The sequence below is a fragment of the Euleptes europaea genome, chromosome 2 (assembly GCF_029931775.1).
Source record: "Euleptes europaea isolate rEulEur1 chromosome 2, rEulEur1.hap1, whole genome shotgun sequence".
NCBI lineage: Eukaryota > Metazoa > Chordata > Lepidosauria > Squamata > Sphaerodactylidae > Euleptes > Euleptes europaea.
The window spans coordinates 48,333,462-48,353,184 of record NC_079313.1 but is presented as its reverse complement, the minus strand read 5'-3'; the positions used below and the strand labels follow the sequence as shown (position 1 = coordinate 48,353,184).

Here is a 19,723-nt window from a genome sequence, read left to right as displayed (position 1 = left end):
TTTAAATTCTATACCTGTGCCAAATAGTACAGTTTTATATGCTGTTATAAATGATGCATTTTATGTTGTGCAATCTGTAGAAGTTTACGTTTGAATGGAAATCAAGCATTGCATATATTTCAGGGGGGGGGGCGCCCGGCCGCCCGCCCACAGCAGGAAAAATGTTTTTTTCATGACATAAACATTACTGAAACTGTTACATTTGTGGGTATGGCTGTAAGGTAGTAATGGGTTACCTTGCTGCTGTTAGTCACTTTAAAAGCTAGATAAACTCTCCTTGCTGCACTGACATAGTAGGGACTGCTTGGCCTCTAACACTTGTTTTGTTTTTAAAAGGATCCTAAACGTATATGCTGATACCAATTCAGACTAGGGTTGCCAACCTCTAGGTACTAGCTAGAGATCTCCTGCTATTACAACTGATCTCCAGCTGATAGAGGTCAATTCACTTGGAGAAAATGGCCGCTTTGGCAATTGGACTCTATGGAATTGAAGTCCTTCCCCTCCCCAAACCCCGCCCTCCTCAGGCTCTGCCCCAAAAACCTCCTGCTGGTGGTGAAGAGGGACCTGGCAACCATAATTCAGACTATGCTCCAGCTAACTCAGTATTGTTATCTCTGACCAGGAAGTAGCATGCCGAGGTCTCCGGTAGAAAGAAAGGTCTTTCCCAGTGCCTCCTACCTGGCTCAGATTAGTCAATTCACACATTAAAGTCCTCATGGCCACCGCAAGGACTTTCAGACTGATGACTACCCATACGTTTCCCTAGTGGGGCTGTTTCTGGTCACAAAAACTGTATAGAGAGGGGAAGGTTTAAGGCCACTTCCTCATGTGCGGTAGTTGTGATCTGTGACCTAGGAATGAAGTTCTGAGCACAGAGGTCCTAGGGCACAGGGGATATGAGGACTTTGTAATATAAATCAACCCAGAGATCATTTAACTGTTAGGTACCCTGGCTCCTTCCACATGCAACGGGTGCTCAACCACTGAGCTATAGCTCCTGTCTGGAAAAACATGAACCCAACAGGTGAGCAAGCTGGGGAGGGTGGGCTTCATGCTTGCAACAGATAAGTAACTGCTTCCCACCAATCCCAGCATCCTAAATGATTACTAAAGACATCTCATTAGGGAAAATAATGCAGTTTGTAATTAAGCTCCACTCAAAGTGTTTGGATAAAAAGCCTCAACAGATATTGGCTATGCTTTCTTGATTTTTATGGCTCCCTTATTACGGAGTAGGAGCCCCATGGCGCAGAATGGTAAGCTGCGGTGCTGCAGTCCAAGCTCTGCGCACAACCGGAGTCGGTTTCAGGTAGCTGGCTCAAGGTTGACTCAGCCTTCCTTCCTTCCAAGGTCGGTAAAATTAGTACGTGGCTTGCAGGGGGTAAAGCGTAGATGACTGGGGAAGGCAATGGCAAACCACCCCGTAAGCATAGTCTGCCTAGTAAATGTCGGGATGTGACATCACCCCATGGGTCAGTAATGACCGGTGCTTGCTCAGGGGACTACCTTTACCTTTTTTTATTATTATTATGGAGGCTCCTGAAATGGATTTTTCTGTGTAATTGCTTCTTTTGTTAAACCCTGTGTTTCTGTATTGAAAAGGGTGTGAAAAGAAAGGCTGATACTACTACTGCAATAATCACCGCAAGCAGTGAATCCTCTCCAGCCTCCAGTGAGCCCAAAATTACAAAGATCTCCTCTAGAGAAGAGTGCAAAGGGTCTCCAGCAAACCAAGACTTGCCAGACTCCCAGCAACCTCCTGAGCCTATCAAAAACATAAAGCTAACAGCACAGCTGAAATACTGTAATGAGATCCTTCTAGAAATGTTCTCAAAAAAGCATGCAGCGTACGCTTGGCCTTTTTATAAACCGGTAGAGGTTACTGTCTTGGGCCTTGAAGACTATCAAGAGGTTATTAAACATCCAATGGATCTTGGAAGAATTAAAGTAAGTTGGCTTTGGTATAGCGAGTGCTAATCTGGTAGGTTATGAAAAAATATCTCGGTTTGGGATCTTCAAAAGTGGAAAAGTAATGTCTCTAAAGGCTTGAATACACAATACACACAGCACGTTTCGGGTCACAGGTATATGACCAGACATACACTGGGTGAACTAACTTTAAAAGGAATGGTCATTTGCTTGTGCCATGAGGGGGGCAAAGGAGCTTCTGGTTTCCCTCCCACCCCACCAGCAGAAATGATGTGTGCGTGGGGGGGGGGGACTTGTGGAGCCACAGAAAGGCATGAAAAGCTTCCCCACTACCATTTCTGTTGCCAAAAGCAGGCAGGAGGTAAACTGGAAGTTCCCTCTTTCCCCTTGCAGCACTGAGCAAACAAATGCTGTTAAGGCGAGTTCCCTGGATTTACATCTGACTGCAAGGGTGGTCGTACATTCGTGACATGACACGTGTTGGGTATATCGTCTATTTGAGCCCTAAAAGAGGCAGACCTTACAGTATGGAATAATTAAAGATTGGCTGCTTTATCCTACTTGTGGGGTACAGGGCAGCTTGTTCATTCTGGGCCAGATCTGCCTGACACCACTAGTTCCATCTGGTGCCTCAGTTGCCAGGGTCGTGGCTGTGACCATGAAAGTTTCTACTTCCAGAAGAGGTGGTGAAAGTGCTTCTCTGCCTCTCTGTAGTCCCTCTTCAAAGTCATGGTCTATAATCCTGCCTTTGTAGGAGCAATAGCCAAGATAAAAGAATCTTTGCAGAGCCCTGAATGTCTAATGAATTGTGGGCTAGACAATGGGTAGAAATAGCATAATCCCTGCCCGAGAAATTGTAATTTATTTTGGATCTGAAAGAATGTTGGAGAGGAGAAATTGGGGACTAACACTTAGGATGGGCAGAAAGCATCAAAGAAATTGGGAAGAAATGGGTGTGTTTTTGAGGAGCAACCCAAAGAAGGGAAAGGAGATGGCTTGATAAATTGCAGGGTAGAGGAGAAATTGTTCTGAGAATAGCAGATAGAATGACCAAAAGCTTTAACAGTGCCTATGGGAATGAGCTCAGTCTCAGAAATCTTGGTTCAAATCTCAGTTCTGCCCAGAGCTCACAAGGAGGCCTCCCCTCAGTAATATGGGGATGATAATGAACTACCTTCCGTGGCTGTTGCAAGGGCTGCAAGCTAATAGAGGTGAAGCGTTTTGAATGCTGTACGCATATTTGCATAAATGCTTATCAATATTAAATCGCACATGGGAATTTTCTTCTGCTTCTGTTAGCGTACGTTATTGCTGCTAGCGAATTATGCTTTTTCTAAGCTGTTGCAGTACACCCTGCTGGCCCGTGAGTGTCCTTTCAGTTTAGGTCTTCTGAGAGGTCGAGACACTCAGCAGCCATCCTGGGTGTCCACTTGGTGGTACATCACTCTCCTGAGCCCACCTGACTCCTATAAGGGTTCCAAGCTTCTCACTGGTATTTCCACTGCCAACCAACTGGTCTATTAGAGTATTACCCCTTAAGAGAGCTGGAACTCTGTCCATGTTGTCGTTTAAAGGTTCTACCTAGTGCCCATGTCTCTTGCTTTCACTCTAATTAGCCTTCGCAGGGACAACTTACCGCACTTGTATACTCCCAGGGACCCAGCAATCTACTGACCAATTGCCTCCCTTCCCCGTCACCCTTTTAGTAATGTATTCAAGTAGGCCTTTTTGTGGTAACAGAGAAGAAACTTCCAGCATTCAAAGTAATAAGAAACATTAAAAATAAAATGTGCACTCTCATACTCTGCACAGCAATAGACCGAGCAAGGTTATAAAGATGCATACACACAGTCCTCTGTCCCTTTGCTAAATGTACCCTGATTGTTGTTATTCTACAATAAGGAGTAAACACTTTAAGCTACAGTATTCTATCAGTCATTCATTATCTTGAGTTTTTGTCAAGGTTTTGCATATCCTTTGTAAGCTCTACATCAGGGGTCCCCATTGTAGCGCCTGTGAGTGCCATGGCGCATGCCAACACCTTTTCTGACCACCAAGTGTTTTTAGGAAGTGGGTGATGGCAGGTAGGGCTTTTGCCCAGCAAGGCTTCTGATTGACTATTGGAGTTTTGATTGTGTCTGCAGATTTTTTTAAAATATTGCTTTGGTGGTAGCTGCCACCATATCACAAGGATCTACACTGTGTTATTGAAGTTAATCTGCGGCAATCATTTTGTGGCTGGCTCTGCCTCCTGTGGCCACCATTTTGTGGCAGCCATTTTATAGCTGCGCCCACCATGCCGTGTCAGAATTCCACATGTGCCCATAGGCTCAAAAAGATTGAGGACCACTGCTCTACATGGTAATGGCAGCCATCAAGATGGACTCCAAGTGTGAGAGCTCCTTTGTCCAATTTATTCCGAGAATAGACTTCTTAAAATGGACTCCATTCCCCTTCTGTCCAAAGAATTTAACTCCGTCTGCCCACCCCCTTTGTGGGCCAATTTTTGTCCTTTCCAAGAGGACAGATAATCTAGCATTTGGCATCCCTGACTCAGTCTCTGTCATCTCCCAGATGTCACATTCCTTCCAGGGCATGAGATGACCCTTTGATTGTTCTCTGCTTGCTAGCACCATTTGCAAAACCAAGCCTTAATTACTAGGTGCTTGTGACAGGGCTGGCAACCAGCAGGGGATGGGGGGGATAAATGGAGGAGGTGTAAATGAAGGAGAGTGTCAACACACCGTCATCACGTTGCTGACAACCGTGAGAACACTCTGGTATCTGGGCAAAAACTCTATGGTACCCACAGTTAGGAGCTGTGAGATGGAGATCTTTAAAAGATAATTTTAGCAGAGACATTCTGGAATGGAGAGGAGGATATAGCTAGAGGAAAGGTCAGTAAAGAGCTGATACCGTTGTTTAGACAAAAGATGATTAGAATGTGACAAAAGGGTTCTGACAGCTCATGTATTGGGGAAATGTGGAGCCTGGGATATCTAGAAAGATATCCTTTCTGGCTGCACCTTAAGACAAGGGTAGGGGAAACCCTGGCACATGTGCCAGCAATAGTTTTGCTTGGTACCCAGGGGCAGATCTCTTTCCAAGCAGCCAAGAAACTGGCAATGCTGCTGAGGCAGTGGTGCAGGAGAAGGCAACAGACATGCCCTTATGCCCATTTCCTCCCAGACCTGCACAGCCACCAGCCAAGCCCTAAGATATTGGCAGCACCACTGGGGATTTGCTTCCTCTATGTGTATCTGGCCAAGTACAACTCTCATCTCTCCACCCCCATTTTATTTGCTGACACATCAAGATCTTACCTTTTTTTATGCTTGAGCCAAAGAGGTTGCCCATTCTTGCTTTAAGATACAGGCCTATACAAAATTGTTGAAGATCCTTGCAAAGCACCATTGTAGATGCTTATTCCTTACTTACCTCACAGGGTGTCTGTTGTGGGGAGGGGAAGGGAAGGTGATTGTAAGGTGGTCTGAGTCTCCCTTAAGCGGTAGAGAATGTTGGCATATAAAAACCAACTCTTCTCCTCCTCCAAATAGGGTTATACTGAGGAATAAAACGTAATTTACTCAAAGATTTAAGTGGTTTACTGTTCTATAATCCTGCAATCCCCCCAGATATTAATTGTATAGCACTTTAAAAGATGGCCAAATATTGATCAGAATACAGTTTTAAATCTCAAGTCATCCTATTCTTCACAGAAAAAAATGGAAAACTATGAATATAAAGACATACAAGAATTTGCTGCTGATATTAGGCTAATGTTTATGAACTGCTACAGATACAACTCTCCAGACTGTGAAGTGGTAGCAATGGCAAGAAAACTTCAGGTGAGTTGTGCTATTGGCAGTTCATATGGCCTTGCTGAAATTCCAATGAGAAGGCACTCCTGAGTGTCTTCACACCAGACTCAAACCTGCATTAAAAACCCACCATGGGACAGTTAAATCTCTGTTACAGAAGAGCTTTTAAACTGAGCTTACCTTTTCCCATTAAGGACGTCTTTGAGATGCAGTTTGCCAAAATTCCAGATGACCCCGCTACACCCAGGCCTCTCTTGCACTTCACGGTAAGAACAATGGCATCCGTTTCTAGTGAAAGCAGCAGCGATGACTCTTCTGAGGACTCAGAAGAGGAAAGAGCAAGGCGGTTTGCAGAGCTTCAGGAGCAGGTAAGTGGCAATACTCGTACTAATAGCAGCCGAGTATATCTATAAAGTAGATGAGGTAGGGTTGGAAGAGAAATTTTGCACTGTGACACCAACTGAATTTCTTAGTGGTTGTGGCTAAAGAAGGCTAACAAATTGTTTACAAGGGAAGTTTCAGTGCAAGTATATGGTGGTTAATTTAAGATAGATAGATAATTTATTTGCAGCACTTAGCCAGTCAAAACATGATAAAACGGAAAACATGGACTAATAGATTCTTACAATCAAAGAATTACAGTTCGAGTCTTAAAACATTTTTAAAACATTTTAAAAAAGAATTACAGCTGGGACACATCTGTCAATTGCGCTGTTCAAAGGCGACGAATTTTCATTGCTGCTAAACAAAATTTCGCAACCTGCAGAGTGGTTGAAGAGGTTAATTTAATCTTTTACTGGTCAAAAAGGAAGATCAATCATTATCCATAATATGTATCATAATATTGAAAGTCGGTGCATTGTTGGCTATGTGAAGGGCTGTCACTTAGAGGAGGGCAGGGAGCTGTTCCTGTTGGCAGCAGAGGATAGGACCTGCAATAATGGGTTTAAATTATGGGCAGAAAGGCACCGGCTGGATATTAGGTTTTTTTTTTTTTTAAGAGTTGTTCAACAGTGGAATCAGCTACCGAAGGAAGGTGGTGAGCTTCCCCTCACTGGCAGTCTTTAAACAGAGGCTGGCAAACACTTGTTGGGGATGCTCTAGGCTGGTCCTGCATTGAGCAGGGGATTGGATTAGATGGTTTGTATGCCCCCTTCCAACTCTATGATTCTAAGCCCTGACCCATATTGGAACTCTACCCAGCTTAATCAAGTATCTCACTGTACTAGCAGGTGTGTGTGCACTACATTCTGTGACTAGGCAGCCGCCATGCTTAGTTTGCAGTGAATACATGTTGCTTGCATGGAACTCCTGGATATCTAGGAATATCAGTGATGATGCATTAAACTTCACTGAAAAGCTGTTGGATGAGAAGCAATATCGCACAATGTCTAAACATTTGATCAAACAGCCAAAACTAGGGCCTGATTTCCAAGGCTATGCCTAGTTACCAACCTCCAGGTAGTGTTGCTAACCTCCAGGTGGTGGCTGGAGACCTCCTGCTATTACAACTGATCTCCAGTTAACAGAGATTAGTTCACCTGGAGAAAATAGCCACTTTGGAAAATGGACTCTATGGCAGTATACCCCTTAGAAGTCCCTCCCCTTCCTAAACCCTGCCCTCATCGGGCTCCACCCCCAAAATCTCCAGGTATTTCCCAATCCAGAGCTGGCAACCCTACCTCCAGGTGGGACCTGGAATTCTCCCTGAATTACAACTGATCTCCAGAATGCAGAGATCAGTTTCTCATAGGGTTGCCAGGTCTAGAACGTAGAGAGGAAGACAAGTAATGTTTTGCTGGCTTTAATATGTGTAGCTGAGTTTGTTATCTATTATCATTATCATTATCATTATTTTATAATTACTTTTATGTGTAATGGTATGTAATTTTGATTGATAATTCTGTTTTTTTCTTTTCCCCGATTTTATGTATGTATGTAATTGTATGTATGTAATAATTTTTTTAAATTATATAAACAAAAAGAGAATAAGGTGGAAATGCTAATGTATCTGTGCTATAGATACTTGAACACCAGATGTCCAAATATGGTTGCTAAACGCCAGGTGGGGCCTGGAGATTTCCCAGAATTGCAACTGATCTCCGTACTGTAGAGATCAGTTCCCCTTGGAGAAAATGGCTTCTCTGGAGGGTGGACTTTATGGCAATATGCTTTGCTGAGGTTGCACCCCACTCTCCCCGAGCTTGCTCCCAAGTCTCTAGGAATTTCCCGACCCAGAATGACCAAATGCAATTGCCTCCTGAAAGATTCTTCTGAGAATGATGTACCACCACACTATTTCAAACATAATTGGATTCTTTCCCCCTCTCCAACACTTTATAAAGAGAAGGATTAAAAGATTAGTGTGTCTCCTTTAGCAGCCTTTTTAAACAGATTCTAGGCCTCTAAAATACTCCCTGTAATTGCTTTATTAGAGACTTGAAAACACACAGCAAACACTTTTTTGGGGTGGGGGGATGTTTTCTTGTCAATAGCTTAAGGCTGTTCACCAGCAATTGCAAGCTTTGGCTAAAACAACCTTACCCAAGTTGAAAAGCAGGAAGAAAGGAAAATCGAAAGAGAAAAGGAAAAGCAAGGTAAAAAACAAGTTGGGAAACCAAAAGAAGAGAAAGATGAAGAAACGAAAGAAGAAAATGTCTTTGAAAATGTAAGATGTGCCGTTACTTATGTGGGTACAAACCTTTATTCTGTGCTGTTGGCACTGCAGTTTGCTGTCCTTTAAAAAACCAAAATTCTCTTGCAGCCGATCAAAGAAAGTCAAGCAGCAAGATGAGCCAGTATACAGTTCTGAAGATGAGGATAATGCCAAACCTATGAATTATGATGAAAAGAGGCAGTTAAGTTTGGACATAAATAAACTCCCAGGAGAGAAGCTTGGCAGAGTTGTCTACATTATACAGTCAAGGGAACCTTCACTCCAGCACTCAAATCCTGATGAAATAGAAATAGACTTTGAAACCCTGAAAGCATCTACTTTAAGGGAACTGGAGAAATATGTAATGGCTTGTTTAAGAAAGAGGCCCAAGAAACATTCTGGTGTGTATGTAATGTCCCCAAAAATGTTAAGAGAAACGACATGCCTTTTTCTAAAACAAGATGAGATGTAGTCCCTCATCTTCTCCTCATGTCCTCTTTTCTCTGTGTGCCCATGTGTGTATGTGTACAGCAAAGAAGTCGAAAGAACAACTTAATTTTGAGAAGAAAGAAGAACTGGAAAGGAGGCTCTTAGATGTCAATGGGCAGCTGAACCATAAGAAACAAAATGCAAAATGTAGGTGAACTCTTAACAGTGAGAGAGTGCAGGTTTAATTTTTGAAAGATGCTTATGCAATTGCATGATACTCTTGAAGCATGGAGAGCCTGCAGCCATAGATGTAGCGTACATCCAATAACCCAGTTATTTAGCAAGGTCCATAACCGCAGAAGAAACTGCAGAACTCTCCTCCACCAGCTGTTGAAGGCAGTGTGTCCTCTAGTGTGCCCTTCCCACTCATATTGTCATTAGACTCCTCTGCTTTTGTGTCCTCGCAACTTGTTGTGTTGTTAGCTGCAAATAATTATCAGCATTCTATTTGTTTTTTTCTCCTAGCTGAAAATAATGCCATACTAAAGACTGTTGGAGTACCATCTCAGCTAAGTGAAAGCAGCAGCAGCAGCACTAGTACCACCTCTTCTGACTCTGATACTAGCAGCAATGAATCCAGCTCATCTGATGATAGCACGGCTTCCGAGTCTGGTTTGCTTGCCTCTTTTCTCTCTCTCGTGCTGTTTCTCTTTCTTTTTGCAGCAATGGGCCTGGCATCTTCACTGCCTTAGGGTAAAATATGTCTTCTTCCTGGGATGGCAACACTCATGACTTAATTGAAAAACTTAATTCCCTCTCCCATCCTGGCTTTATTCATCCATACGTTAACTCTTGGCTACTTGTCAACAGTTTTCACACACATCACTTGGAAATAACTAGGTGTGTCTTTTGCTGACTTTTCTTCCTGCATATGAATGCAGAACAGAAAGTGGAAGAGGCAGCGATGAAGGGGTCTTAGCTCAGTGGTAGAGCATGTAAACTGAAGTTGCTGGTCTCTGGCAGCATATCCAGAAAAGATCTCACCATGAACTCTTGGAGGACTGTAGCTGGTCGGAGCACTTTAGCCGAGTTGGTCTAGTGAGAGTGGTGGCCTGACTCTGAGACAGTCTATATGCCCTAAATGTACGTTCTACCCAGTGAAGGTTCTCTACAAAGCCTCTGGTATGGGAAACGCACAAGCTGAGTTAAGCTTGATATGTGAAATAAACTGAAGTGTTCACCAGCATCTAATGATTAGGATTCTTTACAATAGATTTCCAGTTTGTTTCCATGCCTGCTGGTGTACATGAGTGCCATAAGCCAATGAATCAAAGGTGCTGTGAATCAGCACAAGTAGTCTGCAAATGACATTGTCAGGACTTGTCAATAACACTACATTGTGATGCTAGCCTGCTTTGTACTATTGTCTACGTCTTGCTGCCCTGAACAGCAAAAATGTCTAAGCGCAACCCAGGCTGGGTTTGTTCACTTTGCTGTAATATTTGCTTTATTCTTAACTATACAAGAATACACTTGGTGACAAAGAGGCACACCTACAGGGCAGAAAAAGATCCAGCACCTCTAGGGTGCTTTGGCCAAAGTGTGTCTGTGTCTTTGAGAGTCCATCCTGTTGCTTCTCTCAGTCTACCATCCCTCCCCTCAGCTGGGAAGGTTCATCTCCTCCAATCTCTGATGGAAAGAGGTAGGACACCATCACCAAACTAGCACTCGCCAAAGACCTTTTTTTCTTTTTTTTTTCTTTCCTGTTTTAGACCCTGGCTCCCACCCACACCCCATCAATTGTGATCAGATTTCAAACCCACAACAGTACACTACTTTGGATGTAGATCTTTGATGGAGAGGTTGGACACAATGTAGCATCTGATGCAAATGTCCCATACTAAGGTGTATGTGCATTAGATATAACATTTTTTATGTGATAAAGAAGGGTTCACACACTTTCGCCACCACCTGCAGCCCAAGTTACTGTGTGGACCAGGATGTTTGTTGGTAGAAGGATGTTGTGTTGTGGTGCACTGTTTAAGTCAATGGTCCTCTGGAGGAAGTGAGAAGACCTTTGCTGGAAATGATTGGCACAGTACACTATATTACCACAAATGGGAGAAGAAAAAAGAATAACCTAGGGATATGCTGTGGAAAATAATAATAGAACAGATGTACATACCATAAAAGTTAAATTTCTCCATATTTTACAGAAGTGTGCTTAAAGCAGAATGGAAATGGGCAGAAGGATTTATTTCACAAAGAGCAGATTAAGGTAATTTCCCCCCATTTCTTTCTTCTAATATAGCTTTTCCCCTCCCCTATTCAGTTGCTTTTGATATTTCTTCCACATATGCTGGCTTCAGTGTATGTATTAATGATGGGTACCTGCCCTGGATAGCCTAGGTTAGTCTGATCTTGTCAGATCTCAGAAGTTAAGCAGGGTTAGCCCTGCTTAGAACTAGGATGGGAGACCACCAAGAAAGTCCAGGGTTGCTGTGCAGAGACAGGCAACGGCAAACCACCTCTGAATGTCTCTTGCCTTGAAAAGCCCACGGGGTTGCCATAAGTCATCTGTGACTTGATTGCAACCCCCGCAAAAACCCCTCCTGCCTATGCATTGTTTATCTCTGAGATGCATCTCTCATCTGTTCTGAATTTGCCCCGCCAATATAGCTGATAGTGAGTGCCACCTGGCCCCTAAATACAGTTCTTTATGTCCTGTTTTGGAATTCAGAGATTCAGATATTAAAATGGTAATTGCCCTTGTTGACTCCTTCCCTCCCAGATGCCATTGCCTCATCAAAGGACACCCTGCACAATTGTTCCCCAAGCACAAAACATTTTGCCTACTAGCACGCAATCACAAAGATCAACAGAAGTGAGGCTCCCCTATCGGATACTGCGGAACTTTCAACCTCCACAATGCACCCCCTTTAAATTGCCAGAACAAAGCGTCCTCTCTCCACCAGGTGAATCTTTCTTTTTTTAAAAAGCCTCGGTGGGTTCCAATGATACTGTCGCTCCGGGGGCACCATCGTGGTCTAATCTCAAATGCAGCATTGCATGTACTGTGGCAGGAAGATAAAATCATATGAATACTGTTGAGGGGTCCCAGAGGTTTCTGGGGCAGGACTTATGAGGGTTTATTTTCCTTCAATGAGAGACAACTAGAGACTTATGGTGTCTTTGTAGAGCCCGTGGCATAGCTAACATTTTTAGCAAGATGTGTTTACCCATGGGCGGAGGGGCAAATAACATAAGGCAAATTATTTCTGAGTTGTATTTGTATTTAACTGTATACCTAATCTTCCCTTCCTTTTCCGCCCCGCCTCCTTTACTGCATAGTTTACTATATAATGGAGTATGGAAAACAAAGGAGTATGGAAAACAAATTATGCATGAATTGCAATAGTGTGTTTGGGCAATACTTCCAACAATTCACTTAATACTGTATGTAAAATGGAACTAAAGGAATGTACACTTTACTGCAGTAACTTGTCATTACTACAAATGTACAACATTTTTTCCTGTGCATCAGCACTGTTCAGTTTGATAGATACCTGGCTGGCTAGTTGCGGAGCTGAGTATATTTATGCAGTCCCAAAAATTGATAGTATCTCATTACAACTCTGGAGGTTTTGATCCCAGCTGAGACAGTGCTGTGTGAAAATGTTTGAATGTTTTTTCATCTGATTGCGATTTTAATCTTGCATGGGTGTGTGGTGATCAAAAAAGCACCATACCAACATGTGATGGGGACCACTGAACCCAACACGAATGATAAATAGTGAACTGAATGTTGCAAAGAATTATGTGAGTATTGTATGAACCACTTTTAAAGCAGGGAACCATACCAAATGGGATTACTACAGAAATTATTTTAAGCTATTTCTAGTTCTTTCTCATCAATGGCTTGACCCTTACATTGAACAGATGTTGTTTGTGCATTGTTGAGTTATTTGGGCTTTGTGTAAATAGGCAGTGGCATTTTTCCTCTTCTTCCCTCTTCCTCTTCTTCTTGTGTCCCCACAAATTGCACTCCAGTTCATCAAGCCACTCAAAGTAGCTTGTTAGAAACCCACCCTTCTGTCATCCAAACTCCTCACATGCTTTCAAAGGTAAATATAATGTACAAAACTGGGTGCTCTGTTTTTCAAAGAAGCCTGTAACCCAATGGTTTCCAAACTTTTTCAGGCCACTCCCTTGGTTCCATAAACTCAGCCTGTGCCCCCTACCCTAAGAAAAGCATTATTCAGAATAGTGGTTTGCATGACCCACTAAGGAAGTTAATAACAATAAAATTCAAAGCAGTAACAATTGCACATTTATTCAAAATCCAATTAGAATTTTTTAGTTCAATTTATTCAACAAAATTGATCCAGTGATACCAACTTTTCCAAGTCTGATAGTCATTTAGCAAGAGTCTTAGATACCACATTTAATAGCTGCTTCACACTTCAGTAAATTCTTAATGTGATGGCTTGATGAAGGGATACCAGTTTCTCAATGTCTGGTTTAAAGTCACTTAGCAGGAGTCTTAAATCACAGTGTTTAGTTATCTGGAGCTGATTTCTTTGCTTGGAGAGAAGTTGGATGGCCCCAGTAAAACCACTTCAACCAAATATGATGCTGGAAATGCAACAAGGAGCTTCTTAACCACTGTCCATAGTGCAGGATAGTGATCAAAAATTTCCTTCTGTGACCAAAACTCTTGGTACAATTTTGTAGCTCAATTGGTTCTTCCTCCACCACCCCAATTTCCTCAGTACCTGAAAGTGGATTTATCAGCTAATCGGGAGTTTCCATTGAAAGAAGATCCTCAAATTGCTCAGACATACTTCATGCAGCATGTCCAAAATGGTCACAGAAATCTTGCAAATTATGTATTCCACCATCCTTTTCTAGCTCAGGAAGCCTCAAAAATTGGTATAGCTCTCAATGGCCTGTATTGCATTTGAATAGAGTTAACTTTTAAATAGGTGTAGAGGTGACAGATTGACCTCATTTCCTTGTAACTGCAAATTAATTTCATTAAACTTTGTAAATATTTCTGGTAAAGCAATTCCTTTTAAAGTACAAAACAGCATGGACTCCTCCTCCCTAAGGTTAGAAACATCTGCCTTTGCTATGTGTGGTAAAACTCTCCTGGCTCCTAGGCAAAAAGATACACATGAGGAAGCTCATCCTGGGGTCATCTGGTTTTCTGTCTGGGCTCGACAGTGATGACCAATCCCATCTTTTCTCTAAGACTTTGAACTTTTCCCATAGGTATCTTGTTCCTCCCCAACTCTCCTTTCAAGTGATAGCAAAGGTATTGGAAAAGCATCATTCCAACAGAAGCAAGCAGCTGCTCTCCAAAATAAAGTTGGTTTGGAAACTTCTGAGTCAAAATTTATTAATCAAAAACAAAGTATGTACTCTGGTAATACGAGTGTGTCAAGGGCTGGAATAAGTACTTTAAAATTATATTTTGTGACTATGCTGGTCCAAATAATGTGGCACAAAAGGGTACTCCGGCTTTGCTGATTTATTGGATATCATTATGTGGAATTTAGGATGATCAAACTGTATTTCAGGAGATGAGCCTCTGAAGTCTTTCACTCAATTATTATTTTAAAAGGCGACAATCCAGGTAGGTTTAAATGGAGGGGAGGGTTGCTCTTAATTTAGTGTGATTTGGATTGTGGAAGAAGACCAGTTGTCTGAAAATGTCATAAAAGCAAATGGCAGTAGTAAAGACTTAATGTTAAGATGATTAGCTTGACTACTCTGATTTTCAAACTATTAGGGCATTTTTATACTCTAGAATTAATACAAATTTTACCTGGCTTTGGGAGTAGCTGTAGTGCAATGAAATGCATGGATTCTAAGTGACAGAAGTAGGGCAGAGTGGAGGGGAATTAATAATAATATGATCTCGGATGTATTACTCTGAAGTTTTCCATTGCAACATCTATCTCCCGTAACTACTGCTACTACGTTACTACATGAACCAATTTCCTTCGCAATTGAAAGTGATGCCCCATAATTGAAAATGATGGAATAAGTAAGTAGGCCTATCTATTCAGTAACATTATTTAAAAGAAAATACACTAGCTTTAGAGTGACTGAAGTTTAAAATATCCTAATTAGTAGGGCTGACAACCTCCAGGTGGTAGCTGGAGATCTCCAACTATTACAACTGATCTCCAAGTGACAGAGGTCAGTTCCCTGGGAGAAAATGGCTGCTTTGGCAGTTGGACAATATGGCATTGAAGTCCCTTCCCTCTTCAATCCCTTCCCTCTTCAGGCTCCACCCCCCAAAACCACCCTCCCGGTATTTCCTAACCTGGAGCTGGCAACCCTACTAATTAGAGTTCTGCAGAATCCCTCTAAGGAACTGCACTGGTCTTGTAAGCATTTTTGTTTCCCTATAGCTTCTTGTTTTGTTTTTCTACAGCAATAGTCATAAGAACATAAGAAGAGCCCTGCTGGATCAGACCAGTGGTCCATCTAGTCCAGCATCTTGTCTCACACAGTGGCCAATGAGTCCCTGTGGAGGTCCAACAACAGGGCAAAGAGGCTGAGGCCATCACCTGATGTTACCTCCTGGCACTAGGATTCAGAGGTTTTTGCCTCTAAATGTGGAGGCTCCCTTTAGTCACCATGGCTAGTAGCCACTGATTGACCTATCCTCCATGAATCTGTCTAATTCCCTTTTAAAGCTGTCTATGGTCATCACTACATTCTCTGGCAGCAAATTCGAAATTTTAATCACCCACTGTGTGAGTTCAATCTTGAATTTACTGCCCATCAGCTTCATTGGATGCCATTGAGTTTGAGAATTTTGGGAAAGGGAAGGAAAATTTATCTTTGTCAACTCTCTTTACCCCCTGCATAATTTTATGCACAGTTGCCAAACGTGCCACAAAATTTCTCTGTAGGCAGGACTCGGTGGCAACTAGAAGACATGTACTAGTCCTTACCAAATCTCTCTCTCTCCCACTTTTGCTCTGTGTTAAATTGGTAGCAACATAACTTCTTACAGTGGCCTGCAAATACTCCTGTATTTTGAAACTTTTTTTAAGAGGGAAGGGAGTACAGCTAGGTAGGTGACATCAAACTTTTAGCTTGGCAAGATATTTTTTTCTTTACAGTAAGATTGTTGCATAGTTTTGCATTTCTTAACTCCTCAAAATACACCTTTTTCCTAATATGGATGGGAGTTAGATGTAGAAATGTTCAGTGAACTGATGAACAATGCAGCTAGACAAGACATGTGAGATCTATGACTGGATCTCCAGGCACCTTTTTAGCTTTCTTTAAAAGCAACCACAGGAAGGAGACCTGCTTTTTTTTTTTTAAATTAGGGAAGGGTCTAAGCCAGGGGTGTAACGAGGGCCAGATATGACATAAATGTCACTTGATTGGGCCGGGCCATGTATACCATAAAATTTAACGCCAGGTCCCAGAGATAAAAACTTTATAGAAGACACAGGCAAAGCCAATTAATGATATACTTGTTTACTTAAAATACAAACATGCTTAAAGCAACACTCTTACAGTATTTTCTTTTATTTAACAGTCTGATCACTGACACCTTGAGACTGGGGAGTGGTGGCTACCGCAGCTGTGAGTCCCTTGTGGGTTCACCAACCTGGATCAGGACTGGGGGAGGGGGCTGCCTCGGCTGGTGAGCTCATTAGCCCGGATGGGGAGAGAGGGTAGCTGTCTCGTAGGCCGGGTAAGAGCTCTCAAGGAGCTGGATCCAGCCTGCGGGACTATCACGAGCTGAGGGCCAGCATAAGCACACAAGAAAGGCCCTGCTGGATCAGACCAAGGCCCATCAAGTCCAGCAGTCTATTCACACAGTGGCCAACCAGGTGCCTCTAGGAAGCACTGCTGGCTTGCGACTGCACCCCCACCCCCATGACGCCCCCTTGCCTCCGAAGCCACAGGAGGCTCGGTGGAGCTGGGGGTGGTGCAGAGGGGCTGGAGGTCAGCTCCCCGTGGCTCACCCTGACAGGGAGGACTCGGGGGCAGACAGAACGGAGCACGGCACCGCAGCTCCTGCGGCACCAGCAGACAGGAGAGAAGACACAGGCCCAGCAGAGCAAGGTGCCGGATTCACCACAGCAGCGAGGGGGAAAGTCGGAGAGGCAACGGAGCCACTTGGCGCAGGCTCAGCCCAACCAGCCAGGAGACTGGCTGCCTTCGGAAGTCTCAAGGCCGAGGGGGAGGGGAGGAACACCCTGGCTGGAATACAGGGAGACGTTGCCCAGCCTTAAATGTCCCTGTAAGGGGGAAGGGAGAGGTGGGAGTTGATGGGCTGTGTACAAGCACTAAGACCTCTAAGTGCCCTTCTGGGGGAGGAGGCACGGGAAATTGGTGGGTGTGATGAGAATTGGCAGGGCGGGGATAAAAGAAGCTAGCACAATGGCCGAGGAGGAGGAGTGACTGTAGACGGGTGCTTTTGCAGTCCTCGACTGACGCATCAACAGCAAAGGAGTGAGGAGAGGCCGACGTAGTCCCAAACTCCATAGCTGAGGCCAGCTAGCTATCTCCAGGGATACCTGGCAGGAAGGGAGCTAGCAAACGGAGAAAGGCTGGGCCCACCATCAGAAGGGGGCGCAGATGGAAGACGTCACCGGGCCATAGGTTTGACACCCCTGGTCTAAGCCCTGCACCAGCTTTCTGCTAGGTATTCCACTTCCCATGGGACTAATAGCATTATGGGAAGGAGTGATGTAATCAGGAAATGGCATATGGAGGGGAGTTAATGCCTTCCTCACTGCAACCCCCCTCCAAATTGAGGAGAGAACAAGTGGCCGTGGCTGTTCTGAAACAGCATTAAGGGTGTGTGGAGATCTAGTTACCAGTGCATAGTATAGCATACTAGTGTATATTATAGATTTGTTTGCTTGCCATCAAGTCATAACTGACTTATGGCAACCCTGTGGAGTTTTCAAGGCAAGAGACATCTCTACGTCTGGACCCTGGACTTCCTTGGTCATCTCCCATCCAAATACTAACTGGGGCCCACACTGCCTTTGACGGAACTGGACTAGCCTGAACTATCTGGGTCAGGGCATTGATTCAGTTACTGAAGGGCAACGTTAGATAAAGGCCGAAACAAACAAGGGGGTTTCATTTGACACCAATTTGTGCCACATTCGGGAGCAATCATTGTCACTGGTGTAGGGACTGTCACAATACTTGGAATGTGATGTTTTGTGAGTAATACTTACTGGCAAACGCTGCCAGTATTTCAATTCATAGATCATGCTATTAAGGCAAGGAGTTTATCAAGTGTGTTATAACAGGCAGCTATCTGAAAGCTTCCAATTAACCTAAGTATCCGTGTGAAATTATGATGTTCATGTCCTAAAGACTGCTTCCTGTAAAATATTAGGTTCCTGAGTGTTCCCTAAAGTCAGTACTATTAAAATCCTTTTTATGTAAGTTCTTTGTAGATTTTAAATGAAATCTTGACTTCTTGCTCAGTTGTTGCTCTTTTATTTGGTTTAAATCTCCTTTTCAGTTCTATTACCAGGTCAGCTTGCAGCTATACGTATTTATTGAATAAACAGATGAAAATGCATCTATCTCTTTGTAGACTTATTCAAGGGGTCCAAATCACTTTATGAGCAGCTGATCTGTTCGAGCAGTTGTGAATCGCACCTGCCCTCAAATATGTTGTATCCATAGTGAAACCTGGCTTTTGAAGCTAGATACTGTGTTGGAATTCAGGAGAAATTATGGTGCATGTCCTTGGAGGGGTGTGTGTGTCAGGATACTGATTTAGCATGGTGACATGCACAATGGGGGTCATGATTTCTGATTTTCATTGCTCTTGCTGTAAATAAACTAACCATATCAACAGTCCAAATAAATGAGAGTTGCTGCAAACCTCTGCCTTTAAAAAAGGACATTTCTTTCCCATCCAGATTTAGTATTTCTTTCCCATCCAGATTTAGTATTGCAGCTTTAAAGGGAAAAGAAATTGTTGGGGGAACGGCTGACTGGAAACTGAGACCATGATAGTGCCTTCTGGCTGGTTGCAATGGCTGACAACCTTGATATATAAAAACTGCAGATGTTGCACATTGGGAGGGGGTGACTAAAAGCCAGGCAGCTTTTTGTGACTAAGAGGTGTGCCGCACATCCTTCCCCCTGTTTTTAGCACAGTGAGATGAAACTTCGTAGGTTAACATTGTGGGAGGATCTGGATGTGACTTTCTGATGCCTTCTATTCTATTATTCTGAAGTTCTTGGGCTGCAGGCCTTAGGATGCATCCAGCCTCTAGGCTTCTTGAGCTCCCTGTTTGCGCTTCACTGTGCACTGAAGAGTGATATGGTAGGGAGCGACTGTGGTTCAGGATTGTCCATGCTTGGATTTCCACTCACCTTGGGTAGACTTCTGAACTTGTGCAAGGCCCACTGGCCGAACGCCTACCATGTGGTTGGATGAGGAGTGGTGGGCTATGCTTTCTCTGTCACGCTGCATGCATGTGCCAGAAACAGGAAACAGATTTCTAAACCTAGAACAACAGGACCTTAGAAGACTGGCAAACAGTAGGTGCTCACCTCTCTGCTGGGAGCCTTCCTTCAACAGCCTTTCTAGACCCAATATTTAACATGCCTAACTGATCCTAATCAAAGAAGAGCCTATATGCTGGATAGACTAAATGTTCTCCCTTCTGCTGTGCTGCAAGGGAGATATAATAAAGTCCCTTTTGCAGAAAGGGTATTTCCTTGTGGGGAGGGTAAAATTGAAACCGTCTCCCACGTTTTAATCAACTGTCCTCTATATGCTAGAGGTCGTTTTCAATTAATAGACCCAATCTTCACGGACAAAGAATGGCTACCTGTAAGCACTAAGGCCTCCATCCTTATGAAC

At 43.4% G+C, this 19,723-nt stretch overlaps 1 protein-coding gene across 1 annotated transcript in view; it reads left to right on the top strand.

Moving 5' to 3' along the window:
• BRDT (bromodomain testis associated) overlaps nucleotides 1-19,723 on the top strand; it is a 46,003-nt gene that overhangs the window by 7,897 nt on the left and 18,383 nt on the right. Inside the window, exons 5-13 of the mRNA XM_056844745.1 lie at nucleotides 1,606-1,950; nucleotides 5,652-5,780; nucleotides 5,948-6,121; nucleotides 8,249-8,421; nucleotides 8,518-8,810; nucleotides 8,941-9,038; nucleotides 9,339-9,510; nucleotides 11,055-11,116; nucleotides 14,113-14,155. Of these exons, the coding sequence (XP_056700723.1) occupies nucleotides 1,606-1,950; nucleotides 5,652-5,780; nucleotides 5,948-6,121; nucleotides 8,249-8,421; nucleotides 8,518-8,810; nucleotides 8,941-9,038; nucleotides 9,339-9,510; nucleotides 11,055-11,116; nucleotides 14,113-14,155 (1,489 nt within the window). The remainder of the gene's footprint in view (nucleotides 1-1,605; nucleotides 1,951-5,651; nucleotides 5,781-5,947; nucleotides 6,122-8,248; nucleotides 8,422-8,517; nucleotides 8,811-8,940; nucleotides 9,039-9,338; nucleotides 9,511-11,054; nucleotides 11,117-14,112; nucleotides 14,156-19,723) is intronic.